This window comes from Pelophylax lessonae (assembly GCF_965119305.1).
Source record: "Pelophylax lessonae genome assembly, chromosome: 6".
Classification (NCBI taxonomy): Eukaryota; Metazoa; Chordata; class Amphibia; order Anura; family Ranidae; genus Pelophylax; species Pelophylax lessonae.
Window position 1 is genome coordinate 19,539,161 of NC_138773.1, and position 27,576 is coordinate 19,566,736.

General features: G+C 43.6%; 1 protein-coding gene across 1 annotated transcript in view; it reads right to left on the reverse strand.

Moving 5' to 3' along the window:
- Positions 1–27,576, reverse strand: part of LOC309557636 (uncharacterized protein) — a gene marked incomplete at both ends in the record, with an annotated part of 55,859 nt that overhangs the window by 4,193 nt on the left and 24,090 nt on the right. Inside the window, 6 exons of the mRNA XM_082260424.1 lie at positions 2,009–2,273; positions 10,258–10,283; positions 15,031–15,261; positions 18,620–19,074; positions 20,908–20,927; positions 21,108–21,340. Of these exons, the coding sequence (XP_082116550.1) occupies positions 2,009–2,273; positions 10,258–10,283; positions 15,031–15,261; positions 18,620–19,074; positions 20,908–20,927; positions 21,108–21,340 (1,230 nt within the window). The remainder of the gene's footprint in view (positions 1–2,008; positions 2,274–10,257; positions 10,284–15,030; positions 15,262–18,619; positions 19,075–20,907; positions 20,928–21,107; positions 21,341–27,576) is intronic.

A 27,576-nucleotide genomic window follows, 5' to 3' on the forward strand; every position in this document is an offset into this window, starting at 1 on the left:
GCACAGGTCCTTCAACCTAGGATAATCTCTAGCGGGATTCAATACAAATCCTATTTTTGGGGCCAGAGGAGGTTATGGAGTGAGAATACTCATACCCAATGTAATATCACTATCCTCAAAAACAAGTATTTATAATACCTTTTTAGGACAGCAGCTAAAAGGAAGTGTACTATTTTCTGACACGGCACATACATTACATGGGGCAAGGATTCTTGGGTGGGGAGTGCACTCTCTTAGAGCATGGCCTTCCTGCCCTGGGAGCAAACTGATAAATGGTGCTTTTTTACAACTTGGGAAGGCTTGGCTAGGAGTGGGCTGGTTGGATTTGCTAGTCTCTAGTAGTCTCTAGACTACATCTGAAGTTAAATCTTTCTTTTTTTTTTTTGATCCATAAAGTCTTTAGGAGGGGTAAGGGGTGAGGGTAGGGGAGAGAGGGGAGGGTAACCCTTGTAGAATGAGCAAATGACTCCTGCGCTTAAGGGGTGGCCTTGCGGCTGGTATCCGGAAAATGCGATTCAGGTCAAATTGTAGTAAATTCAGGCTGTGCTGCCACTCTCAACGGGTCGTGGTAACCCAAAGAAGATACTGGAAAAGAGAAATGGACAGAGGGCGCACCAGCCTAGCGCATTATCTTTAAAACAATTTATTGTAATAGACATGTATGCACATTATACTCACAAAAGGATACCGCTTACGTGTTTCGGGGTGTTTCCCTTCATCAGTAGCTCTGATGAAGGGGGAACACCCCGAAACGCGTAAGAGGTTTTTTGGAGGTCTACATCCTTCCACGGCCTGCGGCAGCTGAGGAGGATGCCCAGTGGAGACCCCTGGTGGTCCCTCATTGCTTATTGCCCGTGTTTCATAATCGTTTTGTGAGTATAATGTGCATACATGTCTATTACAATAAATTGTTTTAAAGATAATGCGCTAGGCTGGTGCGCCCTCTGTCCATTTCTCTTTTCCGGTAACCCTTGTAGGGCCTAGGTAACCAACCTCTTCTCCATCCTCTTTTTTTGGCCACCACCTGTATGGAAGGATGTGGGTTCCCAGGTAACGGTAACTTTATTTTTATTTTTTTTGTTTTGTTTTTAACACGGTTGCTAAGGGTTAGGCTCGGTTTCCACTAGTGCGACTTGCGGTGCGACTTGACACATGTCAAGTCGCACAGCAAGTCAAAACCCATTGTTTTCAATGGGGCCCGTTTCCACTGCCGCGGCTTCAGTTGCGGCGACTTCAAAAGTAGATCGTGCTCTACTTTTGAGCCACCTTCAGTGCGACTTCCCTCTATATATGAGGGACAAGTCTCACTGAAACCGCAGTTTACTTTCGCTACGAAGTCGTGCTAGAAGTAGCACGACTTTGTAGCCGCACTAGTGGAAACCGAGGCTTAGACATACGACAAGTTTTTATTTGTTGTTTTCTGTTTTCTATTGGAGAGCATTCCCTTCACGTTCTGTCCCAGTCGCATAACAGGAAGTGAAATAAAATCTTTCCAAAATGGAGATTAATTCCCCTCTTTGATGATTTCCTCTCCTCTTCCTCTCCTCTTATCCTGGTGAAAACATAAACATTTTAGATTTCCTATCACTTTCTGTACTAGAGACAATGGTCACCCTGGCAAACAAAGGGGGTGAAACAGGGCCTCCAGTGCTTCTACATTCACTATAGAAATTGTTGGCTTTATATGTACTTTATTAATTCGGAAAATAAATCCGTGTTAAAAAATATCTCATGGGTTTATTCCATATACATTGTAAGATACACCAAGGAAAAGGGTGTTTAACACATCTGGGCATCAAAAGAAGGTTCTTACTTGTTCAAAGCTTTCAAAATACAATAATGGCAGGAGAGACCCGTGGGGATCATTTGCTGTATCAAAATGTATTAATCACGTTTGTCCTGTGGATTCTCCCATTTCTTTGAAGTCTTCATTGTTCTCACAACACATTGACGAAAGGTCAAATGCATTAACAAGGTCTATAGTAAGAGATTACATAGGACTATTTACCAAGAGCTGTAGACAAGTCCTCTATTTCCGTGTCATACAGAGATTCGTTGACATTGGTGATATTGACTCTCCCTCTGTTCTTAGTGTGATACAGGATCGCAAAATCGCAGCTTGTGAGCCCTTCGTAAAAGCCTGCATATCCTTTGTTTGATATATAAACTGGTCTGACTTCCTTCACACCAAGGTTTGTGGATTTCAGCAAGGGCTCCAGCCATTCATAATCTATTTGCGAAGATCTGGAGAAGATTCCAACCGTTCCAAGTTTCTGTAACAAATCAAAATATTACGTAGGCAATAGTTTTGTGAAAGATCCTAAATGGAATTATGGGTTGATAAAGCTGAACTTCAGCAATGGTATATGTTGTTTTTTGCAAGCGTTCATTTGGCCAGCTTGGCACAGTGTAAGTATGCATATGCCATACCTGATCAGCTGTAAGTCACCATAGTATATGAGCTACTACAGTGATGGCTGCAGTCTTCCAGATGCTGTGCTGAGTGGCTGCCCTTCTTTATAGTAACTACAGGTGGTCTGTTTCTCGGCATGCCCACCATTCAGAGAACCTCTTTTTCATTTTATTTTCCTCAATGAATATAAAAGCATTCTATGAGTAATTGAGGTGGAGATCATGATGCCACCATCTCCTCTCCCCATCTCATCCAAAGCTCAGGTACTACAGTGATTTACAGCTTCCATAGGGGCTGATCAGGTATGACATATACATACTTACTTTGTGCCATACTGGCCGAACAAAAGTATAAAAATATTTCATCCCTGGAGTTCAGATTTAATGTGGTATACATTTTTTTTTTTTTTTATTGAAGTTTCAAAAGACAAAGACAACAACAACAATATTAAAGTTGCAGAAACGATGCAAAGGTACAAACTGTTAATACAGGAACTGTGCCTAAGATCACAGCATAGGCAGTCAGGAGGAACACGGTGAACAAAGATACAAGCATCCATCAGCGCAAAAAAACCAAGGTAAGCAAAAAAAAGGGGGGTTAAGGGGAAACAAACAGGCTTGGAGCAAGTTCCCACCGCTTCCCGAGAAAGCATGAAGGAAGGGTGGGGAGGAAAGAACATACCCAACCAGGCCGGACCTCCCCCCGCTGGCAGGGCCGGATTAAGAGCATCATGGGCTTGGTGCTGAGGATTTTGAAGGGCCTTAAGGGCCGTGCCTTGGCATGCACCCAGAGGAGGAAGGGTGCAGCCATGCATGCCTAATTCAACATGGGATGCTGTCTCTGAAGCCCATAAACACATCCATGCATCGGCAACTGTCCCTCCTTGTCCGGCCTTCGTGCTGTGTGGGGAGGTTCTGAGGGGGCTGCCTGGGGAAGCGAGCATAGAAGCCAGACTTCTGTGTTTACAAGTGACAGAAGAGCGGTAACAGTGAATATGGCCAACCCGGGGCCTATATAAAGGTAGGGGCCTGGAGCTGCAGCTCCAATAGCCCCTATGTTAATCTGGCCCTGCCCGCTGGCCACCCGCCAGACAGGTCGAGCCCCTAGAAGGTGGCGACACATTCGGCCCCTGAGCAGGAAGCCAGCAGGGGATTCCCCGACAGGTCCATAGAGCAAATACCAGGCACAATAAAGAAGAGGAATAGAAAAAAGAAGGAGGGGAAAGAAGGGACAGAGAAGAAAAAAGAGGGAAAGTTCTAGGGTTGATGTGTAATTACCAACATTAGATAGTAATATGAACATATTTAGCCCAGGGCTCCCAGGTGGTTTCAAATTGGGCCACGCGATCTGAAAGGATGCTGGATAGTTTCTCTTGGGACATTATCCAGGATATTTTCAACTTGGCCTCTCTAACTGAGAAGTGAGGTCTCTTCCACGCCCTAGCTATAGTGAGTTTCGCACCCAGGAGGATAAAATGGAAGAGTTTTTGGAATAATTTAGAAATACCAGCCACACTACCATTAAGCAGGGCCAGCTGAGGAGACTGGTCGATTGGATGATCAAGAACCTTCCAGGCCATACGAAAAATGGACGACCAGAAGGAACGGATCCTCGGACATGACCACCATGTGTGTAGAATGTCCCCCATCATATTGCAACCCCGAAAACATAAGGAGGAGGTATGTGGATACATACAGGCTAAAGTGGTATACATTTTTTAAGCTCAACTCATGTAAGCCCAAAGAATCAAGGATCCCCTACCCAGGACCCACAGAGGAATACTGCAGTAAGGTGTGCCATCTCATTGCTACAGTGCACAAGAGTTACTTCCTCTTGGCACCCATGGCTTTCTGAGATTGTACACCGAGATTTTCATATGCCACTCACAGTACAAAAAACAAATGACATTTCTGTCGCAGAAGAGACAAACTAGTATCTTCTGAGATAAAGCGTACCTGCTTGAAAGTAACAGAATAAGAATGCATTTCAATTCACTTAAAGTTTTTATGGTTTGGGGTCTGGAGGATTGATTGTAAGGGTTGGAGCAAGGGTCGGTTTATGGTTAGGATCAAGTGCAAAGAAAAAAGTAGGGTTCAGATTATACTGAGAGTTAACAGAGAGTGTTAGAGCAAAGGTCAGGTTATGGTAAGTGTGAAGGATAGAGAAAGGGACATGTTTTAGTTAGGGGTAAGTGTGAAAGGTTGAATGAGGGTCAGGTTATGGTTAGGAGTAAGAGTGAGGGCTAGAGTAAGGGCCAGGTTATGCTTAGGGGTAACTATGAAGGGTAGAGTAAGGTTCAGGTTATGGTTAGGGTAGGGGTATGTTTGAAGGGTAGAGTAAGGGTTAAGTTATGGTTAGGAGTAAGAGTGAGGGCTACAGTAAGGGTCAGGTCATGGTTAGGGGTATGTATGAAGGGTAGAGTAAGGGTCAGGGTATGGTTAGGGGTATGTATGAAGGGTAGAGTAAGGGTCAGGTCATGGTTAGGGGTATGTATGAAGGGTAGAGTAAGGGTCAGGTCATGGTTAGGGGTATGTATGAAGGGTAGAGTAAGGGTCAGGTCATGGTTAGGGGTATGTATGAAGGGTAGAGTAAGGGTCAGGTCATGGTTAGGGGTATGTATGAAGGGTAGAGTAAGGGTCAGGTCATGGTTAGGGGTATGTATGAAGGGTAGAGTAAGGGTCAGGTCATGGTTAGGGGTATGTATGAAGGGTAGAGTAAGGGTCAGGTTATGCTTAGGGGTATGTGTGAAGGATAGAGTAAGGGTCAGGTTATGGTTAGAGGTCAGGGGAAATATGCAGAAGCACTTTTTTATTTTCTTTTGGTGCTGAGAGTTACTGAAATTACTGAATAAAGGAGTAAGGGACTTTACAGGTACCAACAAATAATGGTTTTACCAAAATGTCTGGTAAAATGTATTTAATACAATGTGAGGCTTGCACAGTACAGTATGTAGGCAGTGCTATAAGACCTCTGCGCTGTATTTCTGAACATTACTGTGATAGTATGAACATCAACACCAAAAAATGTCTCTAATGTGTCTAAACACTTTAGACACATATATAAAGGAGATATGTCCTCCTCCTCCTCCTCCTCCTCCTCCTCCTCCTCCTCCTCCTCCTCTTTCTGTGGCATAGAGAGAGCGCTGCCTGTAGATAGAGGAGAGGATAGATATCATAGACTTTTGGAGTGTGAGGTGTATTGGATACATAAACCTGCATCCTCCAGGGTATGAATCATAGATCTTGCTATCCACGCTATAGCTGAATGATGGTACATCGCGGTCGCGCATTTCTGGAAGGGCGTCTCTTGACATCCTCTCAGAACCCTGCCCTGCTGCGCGCCCCCGGGGCATGAATCAGGCGTGCTCTGTGATCAGTTGTGTTCAATCACAGTTCATCACACGTAAACAAATACCTGACATCAGCATTTCCTTTCCTCACTGCTGTCACTGTCTGAGGAATAGAAAGTCAATAACCGGATTTCATGTGACAGGGCACATTTATGGTCATAATCAGGGCACTGATCATCAGTGCCGCCCCATCAGTGCCAATCAGTGTCCATGAGTGCAGCATATCAGTGCCCCTCAGTGCAGCATATCTGTGCCTATCAGTGCCACATGTCAGTGCCCATCTGTACCTCCTCATCAGAGCCCATCAGTGCTGCCTTTTATTGCCCATCAGTGCCACATTTCAGTCTCCATCAGCGCTGCCTCATCAGTGCCTTTTCATCAGTGTTTATCAGTGCAGCCTCATCAGTGCTTATCAGTACTGCCTCATCAGTGCCCATCAGTGCCTCTCCATCAGTGCCCATCAGTGCCGTCTCATCAGTGCCCATTAGTGCCGTCTCATCAGTGCCCATAAGTTCAGCCACATCCGTGCTGCCTCATCAGCGACCATCAGGGCTGCCTCATCAGGGCTGACCAGTGCCCATCAGTGCAGCCACATCAGTGCCCATCAGTGCAGCCACATCAGTGCCAATCAGTGCAGCCTATTAGTGCCCATCAGTGAATCTTAATCACTGCAAATTAACTGCCTCATCAGTGCCCATTAGTGCCCCTCCATCAGTTTCCATCAGTGCCGTCTAAAGGGTGCCCATCATTGCCATCTCATCAGTGTCCATCAGTGCAGCCACATCCGTGCTGCCTCATCAGTGCCCATCAGGGCTGCCTCATCAGTGCTGACCAGTGCCCGTCAGTGCAGCCACATCAGTGCCCATCAGTGCAGACACATCAGTGTCAATCAGTGCAGCCTATTAGTGCCCATCAGTGAAGCTTAATCACTGCAAATCAACTGCCTCATCAGTGCCCATCAGTGCCGTCTAAAGGGTGCCCATCAGTGCCATCTCATCAGTGCCCATCAGTGCAGCCACATCCGTGCTGCCTCATCAGTGCCCATCAGTGCAGCCACATCCGTGCTGCCTCATCAGTGCCCATCAGTGCAGCCACATCAGTGCCAATCAGTGCAGCCTATTAGTGCCCATCAGTGAAGCTTAAAAAAATAAAAAAATGCCATATATGTACATGTTTCATGACTGCACAATTGTCATTCAAAGTGCGACAGCACTGAAAACTGAGATTTGGCCTGGGCAGGAAAGGGGGTATAAGTGTCCAGTAGGCAAGTTCCTTTTTATACTGTATATTGTATATGCTGCCTTTTTTATATATCCAATGCATTTATATACAGCTCCACTAGAGGGAGTTCCCAGTCAGCCCGTTATTCTCATTCAATCTCATCTCTTTCCGTGTAACAAACATAACTTTTGAATTGATTTGAAAAAAAAAAAAAACAGTTGGAGATAATCACTACTCTGAGGCTTAATGCACATGCCCATTCTTTTTATCATTTTATTGTTTTTGCCTATTTGATATTATTCCATTTCGGGTTTTGCATTTTAACTCACCTGTGTTTTTGGGTCATGTGACCGCTTGATTCACTATTTAAATGTTTGGATTTTCCTTTTACTTCAGCCATGACTGAGGCCTGATGGCTGAAATACATTGGTTGTTTTACAGCTGTGATACCAGTGCTGTATTTTGGCCTAGGCCAACAAGGCCCAGACATAGGGTGGCACCTTGCTGGGGGGCAGCAAAAAAGCCGCCCCCCCCCTCCACCTGAGACTCTATTGGCCACTGGTTGCTAGAGCCGCCTCTCTCATCCCCTCTCTCTATCTCTCTCTCACTCCCCTCTCTCTCTCATCCCCCTCACTCATCCCTCTCTCACCCCCCCTCTTTTTCATACCCCCACTCTCTCACCCCCTCTCTCTCTCTTCCCCTCTCTCTCATCCCCCCTCACCCCCCCCTCTTTTTCATACCCCCACTCTCTCTTCCCCTTTCTCTCTCTTCCCCTCTCTCTCATCCCCCCTCTCTCTCATCCCCCCTCTCTCACTCATCCTCTCTCCCCCCTCTCTCTCATCCCTCTCTCTCACCCCCCTCTCTCTCTCTCTCATCCCCCTCACTCATCCCTCTCTCACCCCCCCTCTTTTTCATACCCCCACTCTCTCACCCCCTCTCTCTCTCTTCCCCTCTCTCTCATCCCCCCTCTCTCTCATCCCCCCTCTCTCACTCATCCTCTCTCCCCCCTCTCTCTCATCCCTCCTCTCTCACTCATCCTCTCTCTCCCCCCCCCACCCTCTCTTTCATCCCCCCTCTCTCTCTCCGTTGAAAAAGGAGTGGGGCAAATTTACATAGGAGGAGGAGGGAGGGCACCCAATTTTAGTCTTGCCTAGGGCAGCACAAAACCAAATACACCACTGTGTGATACGTGATTGTGCAATAAAGGAGAACCATTGTTGGATGCCATTATGGAGTGCTGACTTCTCCTCTTGGGATTCGTGTATTAAGCTCCAGTCATCACTCAAACCTAGGGTTGCCACCTCATCCCTTTAAACCCGAACACATATTAATTATACGGGTTCTGTGGCTGATTAAGGTGGTAGTTAAACTCACTCGGTGACTTATCTGCAATAAATTATCTTCAGAACCTGTTTAATTCATATGTGTTCAGGTTTAAAGGAATGAGGTGGCAACCCTACTCAAACCCTACATGCCCCTTTTCCCTTATCAATATAGATCCATTCTGGGGTGGAGCTCACTTACCTTGTGTCCCCAGGGCTCCCCCTTCAGGCAATTGGAGTTTTGCACGCACCATTGGCATACATGATTTTAATATTGGCATGGGCTTAATACAAGGCGTCCATCCTTTATACTCTCCCAATGAAATGTACCATTGGTTCATTAACCCTTTCGCTGCCAGGTCCGTAGGTGGTACTGACCTGGTAGAGGGGGATTTCACACACAATCCAATGGCTGCAGCCCCCAGGATTGTGTGTAAATCTGACAGGCAGACTCCTACCTGTTAGGGGAAAGCATTCAGGTGGCTGCGCTGCCACCAGGGCCGGCACAAGGGGTGGGCAGGAGGGGCGGTTGTCCTGGGCACTGTGGTATTATGTGAGGTGTGGGGGCACCACAATGAGATTGAGGGCAGATTTGAGCTGTAAGGGGTAATTTGGGGGGCAGCAGGGGGTAAGTATTGTTCTAGGACAATACATTTGGCAGGGGAGGGGGGGTGCTAAGAGTGGTGATTGAGGAGGATTTTTGTTGGAAGGGGGAAGAAGATTTCTGCTAGGAGAGGGAATTGTGGGGGGGGGGGGGGTTTGTGCTGGGAGATAGGGATTTGGAGTGAGGGGGTGATGTGTACTTGGAGTAGAAATTTACAGGACAGAGGATTTGTGCTAGGAGGGTGGTTGTTTTTTTTTTTTTTTTGGGGGGGGGGGGGGTTTGCTGGGGGGATTTGGGGCATGGGGGAGCAAAGATTTGTGCTAGGAGGGGGAATTCAGAAGGGGACAGATTTACACCGGGAGGAATTTATGCTTAGGGGGTAGGCATAGAGATTAGTGCTCAGTTTTTTTTGGGGGGGGGGGATTTTTGCTGGGGGGATTTGGGGCATGGGGGAGCAAAGATTTGTACTAGCAGGGGGAATTCATAAGGGGACAGATTTACACCGGGAGGAATTTATGCTTAGGGGGTAGGCATGCAGATTCATGCTCAGTTTTTTTTTTTGGGTGGGGGGGATTTTGGCTGACACAAAATGTTTGTTAATTTTAGGGGGTGTTCAGTTTGGGAAGTTCACTCTGAACTCTAGATAACCTTGTCCCGACACTGGCTGCCACCCAATTGCTTCCACTAATCCTGGGTACCAGCACCCCCATGCATGCGTGCCCCCACCATGTATTCCTTGCTCCGCTTGCCCATCTGCGGGCCCGGGACCACCATGGCGGGTGTCGGTGGGTGGAGAGGAGGGAGAAGAGCATCTGCTCTCCTCCCCTTCTTGATGTGACCCGCAAAGTGACGTCTATGACCTCACTTCCAGGTCAGCCTCTCAGTGTCCCCGGCTAGCATAGCCAGGAAGGGATGTATTACAATGAGATCTGCATTGCAATCCATTCAGTGGAGCCCAAAGTAGACATGCAGGGTCTATGTGATAAAAAAAAGTTAAAGCGGAGCTCCACCCAAGAGGGGAAGCTCCATTTGTCTGCCCCCCCTCCTCCGGTGCCACATTTGGCACCTTGTGGGAAGGGAGGTGGGAGGAGGTACCTGGTTTTGATAGGTACCTCCTCCCAAATCTTGCTGAGTTCGCTGTGGCAAACTCACCTGGAATTTTGGCCCTCGCCGCAGCGGGCCCATTGAAAAAGCGTAGCGCGATTCGCGCATGTGCAGTCGAAAACTGTCTGTGAAGATTGCTTGTACAATATATTTATAGATGTACACTTTCCAATAAATAACACGTATGTTCTAATAAGGATTCACAATACTTTATATTCCTTTATAATTATGTACAATATCTTACCGGTCTTGGAGGATCTGGAAGTTTCACTGTAAAATACAAACAGAGAAGGAGCAGAATAAATAAAATTATAATGTATTCTGTATTAATTAATTTTTGGTGCTTCTATCACAGAATAAAGAGAAATAAATCATTTTTTTTAATCATCTGTTAACCTTTATCAAATCTCAGATGAAGAGAATGTAGCAATTAAATTACTCAAATTTTTTTAACAATTACATGTTTTCATTATTTTTCCTATTTAGCTTGAGGGGAAATTGTTGTGTCCTCGAAATATGTAATCATTTGAGTTATACATTAGGATGAAAAAAATAATAAGGGTAGACCCTACATTGATATCAGTGGAAGTGACAATAACCCCCAGCATCGATGTCAGTGGATATAATAATAACTCTCAGCATTGGTGTCAGTGGAACCAACAATAACCCCCAGCATTGATGTCAGTGGATACCATATTAACCCCCAGCATTGATGTCAGTGGATATCATTATAGCCCCCAGCATTGATGTCAGTGGATACCATAATAACCCCCAGCATTGATGTCAGTGGATGCCATAATAACCCCCAGCATTGATGTCAGTGGGTGCCATAATAACCCCCAGCATTGACGTAAGTGGATGCCATAATAACCCCCAGTATTAATGTAAGTGGATACCATAATAAACCCCAGCATTGATGTCAGTGGATGCCATAAGGAAAAACTAGCTCAGTCTATGAAAAAGGGGGATAAGACATTCTTCAGATATATAAATGAAAAAAGGAAATTAAAACAAGGAATAACTAAATTAAAAACAAAGGACGGAAGGTATGTAGAAGAGAATAAAGGGCTAGCTGACTGCCTTAATGAATACTTCTGTTCAGTTTTTACAGAAGAAAAAGAAGGAGAAGGACCTCCACTTGAAAGGATGACTAATGAATCATTTGATGCATGTGTCTTTACAGAGGAAGACGTTCTAAGATTGCTGTCTAAAGTGAAGACAAATAAGTCACAGGGTCCTGATGGGATACACCCAAGACTATTAAAAGAGCTTAGTGGTGAGCTGGCAAAACCATTAACAGATCTATTTAACCAATCATTAGTAACAGGAGTCGTCCCGGAAGATTGGAAATTGGCAAATGTCGTGCCCATTCACAAGAAAGGTAGTAGGGAGGAATCGAGCAACTATAGACCAGTGAGTCTGACATCAATAGTAGGCAAATTAATGGAAACCCTATTAAAGGATAGGATTGTGGAACATCTTAAATCCCATGGATTGCAAGATGAAAAACAACATGGGTTTACTTCAGGGAGATCATGTCAAACAAATCTTATAGATTTTTTTGACTGGGTGACTAAAATAATAGACGGTGGAGGTGCAGTAGACATTGCATATCTAGATTTTAGTAAGGCTTTTGACACTGTCCCACATAGAAGACTTATCAATAAACTGCAGTCATTGAGCATGGACTCCCATATTGTTGAGTGGATTAGGCAGTGGCTGAGTGACAGACAACAGAGGGTTGTAGTCAATGGAGAACATTCAGAACAAGGTCATGTTACCAGTGGGGTACCTCAGGGATCTGTACTGGGACCAATTTTGTTTAATATCTTCATAAGTGATATTGCAAAAGGCCTCGATGGTAAGGTTTGTCTTTTTGCTGATGACACAAAGATATGTAACAGGGTTGATGTTCCTGGAGGGAAACGCCAAATGGAAAAGGATTTAGGAAAACTAGAAGAATGGTCAGAACTCTGGCAACTGAAATTTAATGTGGATAAGTGCAAGATAATGCACCTGGGGTGTAAAAACCCAAGGGCAGAATATAGAATATTTGACACAGTCCTGACCTCAGTATCTGAGGAAAGGGATTTAGGAGTAATTATTTCAGAAGACTTAAAGGTGGGAAGACAATGTAATAGAGCAGCACGAAATGCCAGCAGAATGCTTGGATGTATAGGGAGAGGTATAAGCAGTAGAAAGAGAGAAGTGCTTATGCCGCTGTACAGAACACTGGTGAGACCTCACTTGGAGTATTGTGCGCAGTACTGGAGGCCATATCTCCAGAAGGATATAGATACTCTAGAGAGAGTTCAGAGAAGAGCTACTAAACTAGTACATGGATTGCAGGAAAAAACTTACCAGGAAAGGATAAAGGACCTTAACATGTATAGCTTGGAAGAAAGAAGAGACAGAGGGGATATGATAGAAACATTTAAATACATAAAGGGAATCAACTCGGTAAAGGAGGAGAGCATATTTAAAAGAAGAAAAACTACCACAAGAGGACACAGTTTTAAATTAGAGGGGCAAAGGTTTAAAAGTAATATGAGGAAGTATTACTTTACTGCGAGAGTAGTGGATGCATGGAATAACCTTCCTGCAGAAGTGGTAGCTGCAAATACAGTGAAGGAGTTTAAGCATGCATGGGATAGGCATAAGGCTATCCTTCATATAAGATAGGGCCAGGGACTATTCATAGGATTCAGATATATTGGGCAGACTAGATGGGCCAAATGGTTCTTATCTGCCGACACATTCTATGTTTCTATGTTTCTATAATAACCCCCAGCATTGATGTCAGTGGATGCCACAATAACCCCCAGCATTGATGTCAGTGGATACCATAATAACCCCCAGCATTGATGTCAGTGGATACCATAATAACCTCCAGCATTGATGTCAGTGGATGCCACAATAACCCCCAGCATTGATGTCAGTGGGTGCCATAATAACCCCCAGCATTGATGTCAGTGGATGCCATAATAACCCCCAGCATTGATGTCAGTGGGTGCCATAATAACCCCCAGCATTGACGTAAGTGGATGCCATAATAACCCACAGTATTAATGTAAGTGGATACCATAATAAACCCCAGCATTGATGTCAGTGGATGCCATAATAACCCCCAGCATTGATGTCAGTGGATGCCACAATAACCCCCAGCATTGATGTCAGTGGATACCATAATAACCCCCAGCATTGATGTCAGTGGATACCATAATAACCTCCAGCATTGATGTCAGTGGATGCCACAATAACCCCCAGCATTGATGTCAGTGGGTGCCATAATAAACCCCCAGCATTGATGTCAGTGGGTGCCATAATAACCCCCAGCATTGATGTCAGTGGGTGCCATAATAACCCCCGGCATTGATGTCAGTGGATGCCACAATAACCCCCAGCATTGATGTCAGTGGATGCCACAATAACCCCCAGCATTGATGTCAGTGGGTGCCATAATAACCCCCAGCATTGATGTCAGTGGATGCCACAATAACCCCCAGCATTGATGTCAGTGGATGCCACAATAACCCCCAGCATTGATGTCAGTGGGTGCCATAATAACCCCCGCCCCCAGCATTGATGTAAGTGGATACCATAATAACCCCCAGCATTGATGTCAGTGGGTGCCATAATAACCCCCAGCATTGATGTCAGCGGGTGCCATAATAACCCCCAGCATTGATGTCAGCGGGTGCCATAATAACCCCCGCCCCCAGCATTGATGTCAGTGGATACCATAATAACCCCCAGCATTGATGTCAGTGGATACCATAATAACCCCCGGCATTGATGTCAGTGGATGCCACAATAACCCCCAGCATTGATGTCAGTGGATGCCACAATAACCCCCAGCATTGATGTCAGTGGGTGCCATAATAACCCCCGCCCCCAGCATTGATGTAAGTGGATACCATAATAACCCCCAGCATTGATGTCAGTGGGTGCCATAATAACCCCCAGCATTGATGTCAGCGGGTGCCATAATAACCCCCAGCATTGATGTCAGCGGGTGCCATAATAACCCCCGCCCCCAGCATTGATGTCAGTGGATACCATAATAACCCCCAGCATTGATGTCAGTGGATACCATAATAAACCCCAGCATCAAAGTCAGTAGATTCAAACATAAACCCCTAGCACTGGTGTCAGTGGATGCAATAATATCCCCCAGTATTGGTGTCAGTAATTGCAAAAATAATCCCCATTACTTGTGTTGAAGGATGCAATAATAACCCCAGGACTGGTGATCAATAGCAGTGCAATTTAACACCTCCCCCATTTGCAGTCAGTGCAATGGCAGTGAAATTTACCAACCCCAGCATTGGTGTCAGTGTACGCAATAGCCCCCAGCATCAGTGTTGGTGGACACACAGGATTGGTATCAGTGTAAGCATTAATAACCCCCAACATTGATGAATGATGTAGATGGATACAATTTTAACCCTTTGCATTGATAATCAGTAAAAGTGCAATTTACCCCCCCCCCCCCAACTATTGGTGGTCAATGCCAGTCTATCTTCCCCATTGGTGGTTAGTACATAGTTATTTAACCTCCACCCCCCCCCCCCCCCCCCCTTCCATTGATGCTCAGTGCAGTGGCAGTTAAAGGCTAAATTCATCTTTTTTATTCTAAATTCCAGCTCTGTCAAGGTGAAATCACTCCAATTACTCCATCTGACAGTGCTGTCTATATCCGTGCCTTTAGTCAGACACACAAAGATTGTTTCAGCACCCGACACCCCAATGCCCCATTGCAAAGTGCACACAGATGCCCAAAATGTGGAAGACCTCGCTCACGACATGTTGGGCCACACACAGAGGGTCAGTGGGCCATGTTTTGGGGTCCAGGACCTTCGGCGTACATTTATCCCACAGGGTATTTATCAGTATGTAGAAGTATATTTATATTAATAATAGTACATTTTGTTATGTATGAAAAGATAGTATTCCTGAAACATGATTTATGAGAACTGAAAGACTGATGGATAAATATAGAAACACAATCTCTTACTACTTCTATTGATGGCATCTTGGAAAAGGTTCCGTTTTGCCCCGGCCTCCTCGTTGTCTGGTTCATCCCATGTGAGATGGGTCAGGTAGTCCATCTCTTTCTCCTCCTTGCGGAACAGGAGCAAATCTGAGGACATGGTCTCCATATTACATTTTTTATAGAGTTCTTTAATTGCCAAATCAGAGTTTTTCTCATCCAAGTCATCGACCACCACAATGGTTTTCTTCTTCTCTGCACAGAACACAATTATACTTTTGTTAAAAATTATTTGGATTGAATCTGAAGTTTACTTATATTTTGCTTTCCCTGATCCCCCCTTTCATCCCTCGTCAACATGCTAATAAAAACTTTCCATTCCTATCTTTGCATATTTTATTGTAGAACGTATGATGCCATCATTGGGTCTCTGTGGTTTTTCTATGCAATGCAGGCAGTTCAGGCATTGGGAAGGGCCAGCAGGATGTTGTTCATAGCTTCAAGCAGGGGCGTAACTACAGGGGTTGCAGGGGTCGCAATTGCAACCGGGCCCCATGTTCTAGGGGGCCTATGTGGCTCCCCTGTACACCTGGATAGGAGGGGTGGCGGGGGCAGCATATAAAGAAATTACTGTCCTCCTTTTTCCTCCTGTAGCTGCAAGATGAAAATGGAGGAGATTGGTTCCTCTGTATGCTGCCCCCGCCACTCCTCCTATCCAGTTCACTTGTATTCTGCTGTCTCTAAGCCCCTTTGTGCTCCCCTAGTCCCCCCCCCCACTGTGCTGCTTGCTTCCTCCCTCCCCTCTCCTGCAGGCTGCTGCAGGGGATGTGACACAATAGAGAACCAGGAAGGGGTCGGTAAATATGTTATTTACCAGCTCCTTCCTCTTCTGAATGGACAGAGTCATAGTCAGTGACATTGTAAAAAAGGTAAATAAAATGATAAAAATAATGCAATTAAAATACCAAAAAATAAAAACTACTGACACCAGTGGGTGAACTTCCAGGATCGCAAAGGTCACACTTGCGACTGGGCCCTGGCATCCCACCACTGTGGGAAGGCCCCAAGATGGCAGGAAGGGGGCCCACTGCAGAACTTGTGAAAGGGCCCCGTTGCGAGACTGTAATAAAGGAGCCCTCAATTAGAGTAAAGGGCCCCAGGATCAGTGGGAAGAGCCCCAGGCTTGAGGGGAAGGGCCCCAGTTAGGGGTCCGGGGGGGCCCTTCATGGTTTCTTGCACTGGGGCCCTGAAGGTTCTAGTTACGCCTCTGGCTTCAAGAATACCTGACAGCACCCTGCTTCAGCCCTGACCCAAACAGTAATCTGGTTCATGGGAGAGGTCATGCAAATATCATTAAAAAAAATGTCTTTATCGGCAGGTGTCGTCTATGTGCTGGAGACCACCCTGGACTGAATGAATCTGTCGCTGGTCCTGGGTGGATTGGATTATGTGGGCGGAAGGATTCTTTCCGGTAAGAATGTGGTCATAAACCCTCTTGGGTTTTGGGCAGCTGCTTTTTTGGTACAGCCTTAAAGTCTTTGCTGCATATAGGACTGGGACAAAATGAGAAAAGGAGGGAGCACCCAGTAGCCAAATAAATTTTGAGTTTTGAAGTCGATTCAAAAATTGAAGAAAAGTTTCCCCTGCAAGGACATCTATCACTCTGTCAGCCTGCTTTCAGTAATCCTTGTGAACATACATTTGGCCTGGGATTTACTCTCAGTCATCTAGCATCCAGCAACAGCCCTGAAGAAGGGTAAAACCCTTTCTCCCGAAATGTGTTGGCTTGATGTACTTGATGCTACTCTAAAAAATATTGAATCGCCTTACAAATTAAAAATTCTTTTGGAAACCGAGCATTCCCTTCTTTCTTCATTTCCACCCAGTCCTTGATGGGTTGGTGTTAGATTTGAGAAGTGGGTGTTCCTGAGCAGACTTTGCACTCAATACTTCAATGCACCCTTCTTTCAGGTTCACAGAGCCTCAACAGCTCCTCCTCCAGCCAACCAGTACTGCAACAAATCTTCTTCTCTAACCCCTAGTGCAACACCTTAACTCCCAATCCTTTAGTATTGCCATACCCCTCCTTGGGCCTCAAGACCACCCTCTCAAGCCCTTAATGATGAAACACTCCTTCTCTAGCTCTTGATGTCCCTTAGATTAGCTATTCCCAACCAAACTTCCTCTAGCGATTGCTAGAGGCTTCTTTAACTGTGGCTGATTAACCTCCAATTAAATGGTGCAATCGTTCCAGGGTCAAAGCAACTTGGCAGAGCCAGCTGCAAGACACCGATGATCTTGGTACCTGCCCATGAGTGTGGAATTCTAACCATGGACATAAAGAGGGTATTTTTCACACTGGCCACCAATGTTAGGGGCTTTTAGCCACTGACACCCATTGAATTGATTTTTGCAAGGGTCCCCTGAAACCTCAGAATTATTTTAAGGTTTACTCTAGGGCAGGGGTCTTCAAACTATGGCCCTACAGTTGTTCAGGAACTGCAATTCCCATCATGCCTAGCCTTGTCAGAGAATGTCAGAGTTTTACAATGCCTCATGGGATGTGTATTTCTGGAACAGCTGGAGGGCCGTAGTTTGAGGATCCCTGCTCTAGGGTAAAAAGGTTGAGATAGGATGCCCTAGACCAGCCTTTCTCAACCTTTTCAGCACAGATGAACCCTTAAAATATTGTTCTGGTCTCAGGGAAGCCCTGCTAAAAATTAAAGTAACTACAACTCATGACATATTAGTGTGATGGACAGTGGGAAGAATGCTCCTTACACTTGTGGTCGTTGTGAAGAATTAATCCCTAACAGAAAGCCAAGGAGGAACTTATCTGGGGGCAGAAATTGCCCATTGCTCAAGAAACTCTTAGCAGCCTCTGGAGGAACCCTAGGGATGCCCTAGACCAGCCTTTCTCAACCTTTTCAGCACAGATGAACCCTTAAAATAACGTTCTAGTCTCAGGGAAGCCCTGCTAAAATGAAAGTAACTACAACTCATGACACATTAGTGTGATGGACAGTGGGAAGAATGCTCCTTACACTTGTGGTCGTTGTGAAGAATCACTCCCTAACAGAAAGCCAAGGAGGAACTTATCTAAGGGGCAGAAATTGCTCATTGCTCAAGAAACTCTAATGCCTCGTACACACGCAACGATTATCGGCCGACCGATCGTCCGACTTTTGTCCAGAGTGGTGTTTTGTTGGTTGGAATGTGCCTAGACTGCGCACGATTTTTCTCGCCCAACAAAAATCTACTTCAGAAGTGACGTCATGTGTTGGTTGAGTTTCTTTGTGTTTTTTCTTCTCTGAGCATGCCCAGACTTGCTCATCAGATTTTTGTCTGCCGAAATCTGTACTGACTGACGGAAAACCGGCCGTTGTGTTGACGGCCAACAAAAATTTTATAGCCTGCACACCAGATTTTTTTCGGCCGAAAAGTCGGTTGTCGGAAGCATCATACTAACAAGCCGACGATCGGACGTTGGCCGAAAATTCACGGCCAATAATCGATGCGTGTGTACGAGGCATAAGCAACCTCTGGAGGAACCCTAGGGTTCCATGGGACCCTGGTTGAGAAACTTTGCCATAAACAAACATAGCTCTCTTACCACAATAAACCTGGAGTCTCCCACTGAAATCAGGCTGAGATGAAAAAGTGCAGAAGCTTTCATGTGTAAAGTGCAGAATTAAAGATGGGACATTGAAGATCTTCTCCATGATTTTCTCATGATCGGTTTTGTCTACATCGATGTATATCATTTCCTCCACTGCGTACTGGAAGTATGGAGGTTGTAGGAGTTCCAGAAGCCATTGACTATCATCCTTTGGTGACCAGGAGAGAAAGCCAACGGTCTGTTTTGGTAAAAACAAAAAAGAAAACCTCACGCTTATGGATAAATTAAGGTGCAACAAGTGTATAAACCTCCTAGCTGCTGCTGACAATAAGGTGACTGTGCCTGTTGTTTCAATCTGTTTGGTGTTTGAGGTGTCCCCTTTTATAGGATGTTTTGGTTTCTTTATAGTTAAATTCATTCCCCATTTGAATTGTTGGTTGTGGCATTTGCTGCAATTTGTAAAGAAAAAACCGTTGATGGTGATAATGACTCTGATGCTGAAAGCTTTTATGATAATTTATTAATGTTTTATACTTCTCATGGTACCTAAAGCTAATACCGGCCATACATGGATCAAAATTTAGACAGTTGAGCAGGGACCATATATGAGCAAGCTGGTTGTACACAGCCCATTGGGTTTATCCCCAATGATTAATGCCACCAGCTATAGACGGCAACACTGATCATTGTATTCTGGTGAAGGGGAAGGCTCCCCATTGTCAGAACACAATACCACAGTGGGAGCTGGTTAAACAAAAAAAAAAAATGCATAATGCATGGACTACCTAAGACATAGTTCAAGATCCCTATTTTGGTGGATTTACTAAGGAAAAATAGACTGTGCACTTTGCATCAGAGCTTTTTAAATAAGGGGAAGCTCTGCTGACTTCCATCATCCAATCAAGTATAAATGCTTTTTTTTTTAAATTTTCCTTGCATGTGATTGTGTATTATTTGCAAAGTGAAGCTTCATCCCATTTACTAAGCTCTAGAGCAACTGCACTTGCAAAGTGAACAGTCTATTGAATTTTTCCTTAGTAATTCAACTCCACTTTAAATGAATTGTATTTTTATTATATATATATATATATATATATATATATAAATACACATTTGTATATATACACACTATATATATATATATATATATATATATATATATATATATATATATATATATATATATATATATATATATATATATTTACATATACTCACTATATATATATATATATATATATATATATATATATATATATATATATATATTGTGAGTATATATATAAAAAATGTATGTATATATATATATATATATATATATATATATAATGTGTATATATACAAATGTGTGTGTGTATATATATATATATATATATATATATATATATATATATATATATAATAAAAAATAATTAATTTAAAGTGGAGTTGAATTACTAAGGAAGAATTAAATAGACTGTTCACTTTGCAAGTGCAGTTGCTCTAGAGCTTAGTAAATGGGATGAAGCTTCACTTTGCAAATAATACACAATCACATGCAAGAAAAAAAAAAAAAAAGCATTTATACTTGCATGATTGGATGATGGAAGTCAGCAGAGCTTCCCCTTGTTTAAAAAGCTCTGATGCAAAGTGCACAGTCTATTTTTCTTTAGTAAATCCACCAAAATAGGGATCTTGAACTTAGGTAGCCCATACATTATGCATTTTTTTTGTTTTTTTTTGTTAAGGATTATGGGTTAATTGCATTGATAAATTGGTGTTTATGGTATGGATACCCCTTCAAAGGGTAAAAGAGTTCTGACTTATGGCCTTTGGATATATGTGCGCCATTATTACTTATTATATATGCATTGTTTTCCTTACTATTTTGTACTACTATTATTGAAAACTTTAATAAAGAAATATTGAATTATATATATATAATGCAACACTGATATTAGTCAATTTTGATATAATAAAAAATATTTAAAATTAATTATTGTTCCTGTTTTTCCTGATGGATTTATATATATATATATATATATATATATATATATATATATATATATATATATATATATATATGTTTTTATCTCATTGTAACATACACAAAAAGTGCACGATTAAAACTTTAATTTAAACTAAAAAAATGTCATACATTTCTAACCCTAAAGCATTCTCATTTTACTGACACTAATATTAGTCTACTTTGATTTAGAGCTGCAAAACCACCCACTGGGTCTCTGTAATTTAGCCCAAAAAATATCAAAATTGGGTAGGAAAAAAAAATAATTTGGTCTTACCATTCTCCCAGCTGGAGAACCTGTAAGAGAGAAAGAGGAACTGGGTGTGAGAAGATATGTATGAAATCATGCACGAAATATGAAAAGAAGCCAATAAGAGTTCACCGTGACATCTCATTGTCCCCTCAGTACAATGTGCAGATGGTCTAGAAAATGTTTCTGTTTTATTAGCACCAGTTAGAATACCAGTATTGGCTTACTCTGCCCACACAACACTTTATATACACCAGATTGTCCATACCTGTGTGAGAAATCAGGGATTTTCCAATCTCTTCTATTTTTCTACGCATCTCTTTTCTGTGGATCCAGTCCAGCTCTGCCCGTGATATTTGGAACTTCTGAATTTTGGAAAATTGGTTTTCTTCACACTTAGTTGTCCATTTCTCCTCCAGATTATCAACATCCCCAATCACCGCAATCACCTTTTCTGTTCCTATTAAAAATGAGTCATGTATGACACAAATCTCATTAAAATTCAACCTGGAGAAATCTACAAACTACTGAGGATACATTTGTAGTGTTCAGAACACAACTCTATTTCTATGGTGGGATTCTGGCCTCTGTGTCACATGAGATGTCAATTTTATTCTGCTTCTACAACCTGAGATTGTTCTCCATCTTGTTCTCTTACGTCTGCCATGTACTCAACTGGTAACATAACCTGTCCTTATATCAAAGGTGTAAAACTACGGAAATGACTGTAAATGATGCCTACATCTTAGATATTTGCTGGGCCATTAGGACTATAAAATGTCCACTGTAGACATGTGCGGTTCCTTTCATCCTGAACAACTATTCGGACAATTTCTTTTAGCTATTCAGAGATTCAGATATGTCAGAATATTCAAATTACAGTATAAACAAAGTTTACTGAATGCTCTGAATAACTAAACAAAATTTGTCCAAATTTCCAAAATTATAATTTAAATTCAAATCGAGTTTTACATCGTATTGTAATCAGTGGTCTTTGATCACTCCGTTCTTGGTGTAGAGGCAGCGAGGGACAGATCCAGCATTTTATTTTGTTGTTGTTTCAAAACCCTTACTTCTCTTTTTATTTTGTATATTTTGCCTTCCCTGGTTCCTCCCTACCCCCCACATCAACTTACTAATGACCAGGACATTTTTTCAGCTTGAACTTGGTGAAACTTAGTTCCACCACCATTGGCTCAGGCTCACAACCATCACTTGTAAACACAGAAGTCCGGCTTCTGTGTTTACAAGTGAAAGCATGTCTCCTAATGGCTCCCACAGATCTGATCTCCTGAGTGCAGGATGTGGACAAGGGCAGGTGCCCGGGGCCCAATGCAGATGCTGACACCCCCACTGGATGATCTCAATGCAAGTGGGAGAGGCAGAGCCACCTACAGTGTGCCGCGAGGTACTAGACATGGCTGGGTGCTTCAGCTTAAAGTGGAGTTCCGCTCAAAAGTGGAACTTCCGCTTATCTGTTACCCCCCTCCAGTGCTGCATTTGGCACCTTTTGGGCAAGGGGGGGAGCAGGTACCTGTTTTTGACAGGTACCCTGCCCCCACTTCCATCGGACCTCACTGTAGCGAGGTACATCCGAAGTTTGGCCCCCTCCTCCTCCTTTCTCCTTCTCCCTCTGCTTCCAGGCCAGTTACAGAGCGCAGGGCACTTCGCGCATGCGCAGTAGGGACCCGGCCATGAAGCCGCAAGGCTTTACTGCCGGGTTCCCTTACCGGAAATTGCAGCGGAGAGCGGATGTAAACATCAGCTGGGGTGCCAACATCACTGGATTCCAGGACAGGTCAGTGTCCTAATATTAAAAGTAAGCAGCTACAATATGTGTATTTTTGGAGGAGGGCCGGAACTCTGCTTTAATACAGAAACAAAAGTAGGACATGGGGAAGATGGTAGAGCTTTTATGGAGGAGGGAGAAGATGGGGCAGTGGAGGGGAGTGAAAGTGAGATGTGGATGGGGGATGCACAGGTAAGCAGCTGTGGATGAAGGCTGAACTGTGCACTCTGTGTGCAGCACACCTCTAAACTCTGCACTATGTACGTAGCGCACCCCTAAGCTCTGCACTCTGTGTGCAGCACACCTCTAAACTCTGCACTATGTACGTAGCGCACCCCTAAACTCTGCACTCTGTGTGCAGCACACCTCTAAACTCTGCACTATGTACGTAGCGCACCCCTAAGCTCTGCACTCTGTGTGCAGCACACCTCTAAACTCTGCACTATGTACGTAGCGCACCCCTAAGCTCTGCACTCTGTGTGCAGCACACCTCTAAACTCTGCACTATGTACGTAGCGCACCCCTAAGCTCTGCACTCTGTGTGCAGCACACCTCTAAACTCTGCACTATGTACGTAGCGCACCCCTAAGCTCTGCACTCTGTGTGCAGCACACCTCTAAATTCTGCACTATGTACGTAGCGCACCCCTAAGCTCTGCACTCTGTGTGCAGCACACCTCTAAACTCTGCACTATGTACGTAGCGCACCCCTAAGCTCTGCACTCTGTGTGCAGCACACCTCTAAACTCTGCACTATGTACGTAGCGCACCCCTAAGCTCTGCACTCTGTGTGCAGCACACCTCTAAACTCTGCACTATGTACGTAGCGCACCCCTAAGCTCTGCACTCTGTGTGCAGTACACCTCTAAACTCTGCACTATGTATGTAGCGCACCCCTAAGCTCTGCAGTCTGTATGTAACCCCCCTCTCCCCCAAACTCTGCACTCTGTATGTAATGAACTCTTTGTATTTAATGTATCTGAATGAATCCACGCTAAGGATGTCAAAGGATAGATAAACCGTGTGCACAAAAAAGCTGCTGCCTCCCTTAAACTATAGCCGAGGCTATATAAATAGATAAGTAAAATGGAAGGTGATGGCGCTGCTTCTTATATAAAGTGCAAATAATAATAAAAATGTAGTATTAAAAAATATATAATTGAGGAATAGATGAAGTGGTAAAAGATTAAAATCAATAACCAAGTTATAAGGAATATAAAATAATCTGTAAAATGTATGATAAACAACCACCAGAGGGCGTAATGCAAGCTACAAGCTGTAACAATAAATGTGCTTAGGTTTATACCAAAAATTAAATAAATAAATAAATAAATATGTAACAATACAGAATAAATTGATAAAAACTTCCAAAACGTGCTGATTCTACAAGTGGTAATATAATAAGTGGTATAAATAAATAAATAAATAGTGAAAAATGTGCAAAGAAAAATATATTTAATGAAAGTGCGGGAAACTGATATGCACAGGGTGGGTGTGCAAAAAACTATGGATATAAAGTGCAGCAGAAAGTGATGTGAAATCAATAGATATAATAAGGTGAATCCAAAAAGGATAAGTGAGCAAGAAAATTTGCGGGCAAATGAAAAAGTGCGGGAAACTTCTTTGTGCAAAATGCAATGAGGTGATATTAAATCAGTCCATAAAATGAAAATAAGTCCATAATTAGAGATAGTGTCCAAAAAATATTAAAGTGAACAGATATCTCACGGTGACCCCCAGGTGGGTGACTGGCGAGTGGTGGAGTGGCCCCTAGTAAAAAGACCTACTCACCAGATGTACCCACCCCACACAGGGGTATAGAGCGGGTACTGTAGAGGTGTCCTGTTGGGTCCTGGCTCTGTATGATAATTCCCTTCCTGGGGGAGATGTGGTGTGAGGTCCGAAGTGTCCTAAAATAGGGTCCAGTAGTGGGGTCCTATGTAAATGGTGTGGTATCCAGACTTCGTGGGTTGGTCAGATATGGCCACTCAAGGGTGTATAGATGGAAGGATCATGAAATAAGAAAGCTCGATAGTGTAATACCGTAATGATAGGCGTTTATTCCAGCAGCAAAAAATGGGTACTCACATGTATACAATAGTAATAAAGCGAGGTATCGGCGTGAAGCTGCAGAAGACGTCACATGACGAAACGTGTACAGCGCCGTCACGTCACTTCCGGTTCCGGTCTCGAGTTGGAACGCATTGCGTTCCGGGACGCCGATACCTCGCTTTATTACTATTGTATACATGTGAGTACCCATTTTTTGCTGCTGGAATAAACGCCTATCATTACGGTATTACACTATCGAGCTTTCTTATTTCATGATCCTTCCATCTATACACCCTTGAGTGGCCATATCTGACCAACCCACGAAGTCTGGATACCACACCATTTACATAGGACCCCACTACTGGACCCTATTTTAGGACACTTCGGACCTTACACCACATCTCCCCCAGGAAGGGAATTATCATACAGAGCCAGGACCCAACAGGACACCTCTACAGTACCCGCTCTATACCCCTGTGTGGGGTGGGTACATCTGGTGAGTAGGTCTTTTTACTAGGGGCCACTCCACCACTCGCCAGTCACCCACCTGGGGGTCACCGTGAGATATCTGTTCACTTTAATATTTTTTGGACACTATCTCTAATTATGGACTTATTTTCATCTTTTGGACTGATTTAATATCACCTCATTGCATTTTGCACAAAGAAGTTTCCCGCACTTTTTCATTTGCCCGCAAATTTTCTTGCTCACTTATCCTTTTTGGATTCACCTTATTATATCTATTGATTTCACATCACTTTCTGCCGCACTTTATATCCATAGTTTTTTGCACACCCACCCTGTGCATATCAGTTTCCCGCACTTTCATTAAATATATTTTTCTTTGCACATTTTTCACTATTTATTTATTTATTTATACCACTTATTATATTACCACTTGTAGAATCAGCACGTTTTGGAAGTTTTTATCAATTTATTCTGTATTGTTACATATTTATTTATTTATTTATTTAATTTTTGGTATAAACCTAAGCACATTTATTGTTACAGCTTGTAGCTTGCATTACGCCCTCTGGTGGTTGTTTATCATACATTTTACAGATTATTTTATATTCCTTATAACTTGGTTATTGATTTTAATCTTTTACCACTTCATCTATTCCTCAATTATATATTTTTTAATACTACATTTTTATTATTATTTGCACTTTATATAAGAAGCAGCGCCATCACCTTCCATTTTACTTATCTTTGTATTTAATGCCCCTATAGGACCCTCCCACTGTTAGTTGAAATTTGATCACTTTTTGGTGGGGTTTTGGGGTTGTGTGTGTGGAGAGAGGGATTTTTTTGGGGTCATGATTAAGTTCCTGCATATATTTTCTGAGAAAAAAAATGCCCTGCTAATGACATTTTTAAATAAAATCTTTACATTTTCATCACACCAAATGATTTCATCAATGGGTGTTTGTGCTTCTCTATGCAATGCAGTCAGATCATGTCTGGTGGGAGGGGCCAACAAGGTGCTGTACACAACGTCCTGAAAACATCACAGCCCCCTGCCCCAGTACTCCCCTCAAGAGCCCTCAGTCCTGATGCAAGCAGTCGATGTGCTCTTGGGAGGAGTTATGCAAATAGAAAAATACCTTGGCGGTTGGGTGTCAGTCTGGAGAAGTGGGTGTTCCTAGGCATTTTCATTCAAATTTCCTTGGTAATGCCCACATGCAGATGCTAAGCCTCCATTATTGAAAGAACCAAAATCCAATGAATGAAAGGGGCGGGTCAGAGACAGTCAAGATGGGGAGGAAAGGCTAGATAAGGATGGATGTCCCCCAGCCAGGAAATGGGGCGGGGCTCTATCTGACTTGCTGCAGCTTCTAATGCCCATTGTGAGAAGCTCACAGTGTGCAGTGATATCAGAGGAAGCCATTTCAGTCCAGGGGAGAAGCTGGAACAACTGTGCAAGACTTATTGGAAGTCTGGAGGCCAGATTTAAAATTCAATTTTAGGATATTGATATTTATACTGTTCTTGGTTCAAAGGAAGCAATGCCGGAAGACGTTCCCTTGAGTTGGAGTTCATCTTTAGCTTTGCATAGTAGGGGGCTCCAGAAACAATCTAAAGAAATATACCGGTGTCTCCAAATGTCTGCTTTACAGCCATATGTACAGTTCAACACATTGATATTAATACAACTTTACTTTCAATAAATTGTGGTCCAGAAAACACAGTCTGTGGATACTGGTTAACCACATAACGACTGCCCGCCGCAGTTTTACTGCGGCAGGCAGCCGCTCCTGGGCAAAGCAACGTTATGTTACGTCACTAGCTCAGGAGACTCTAGGGGGCGAGCGAGCGCCGCCGGCGGCGCGCTCCCGCCCCCGCTCGTTAGCTGGGGAGCCAGTGCGTGTGACCGGCGGCTCCGATGGCCGCCGGCTACTTGCGATCTCCCGCAGCTGAGAGAGAAGGACAGACAGCTGATGTAAACACAGCCGTCTGTCATATTCCCTGAAGTGATCACAGAGGCTATGTGATCCTGCTATATAGGATCGCATGTCTCGGTGATTACTTCACAAGCCACACCCCCTGACAGTTAGAATCACGCTCCTAGGGACACATTTAACCCACTGATCACCAGTAATGTTAACCCCTTCCCTGCCAGTGTCATTTTTACAGTAACAGTGCATATTGTTAACACTGATTACTATAGTTATGTCACTGGTCCCCCCAAAAGTGTAAAAAATGTCAGTTAGGGGTCCGATTTGTCCACCGCAATGTCGCAGTCCCGTAAAAAAAAAAAAATTGCAGATCGCCGCCTTTACTAGTTAAAAAAAAACAATAAACGTGACATAAATCTTTCCTGTAGTTAGTAAACATAATAACTTTTGCACAAAC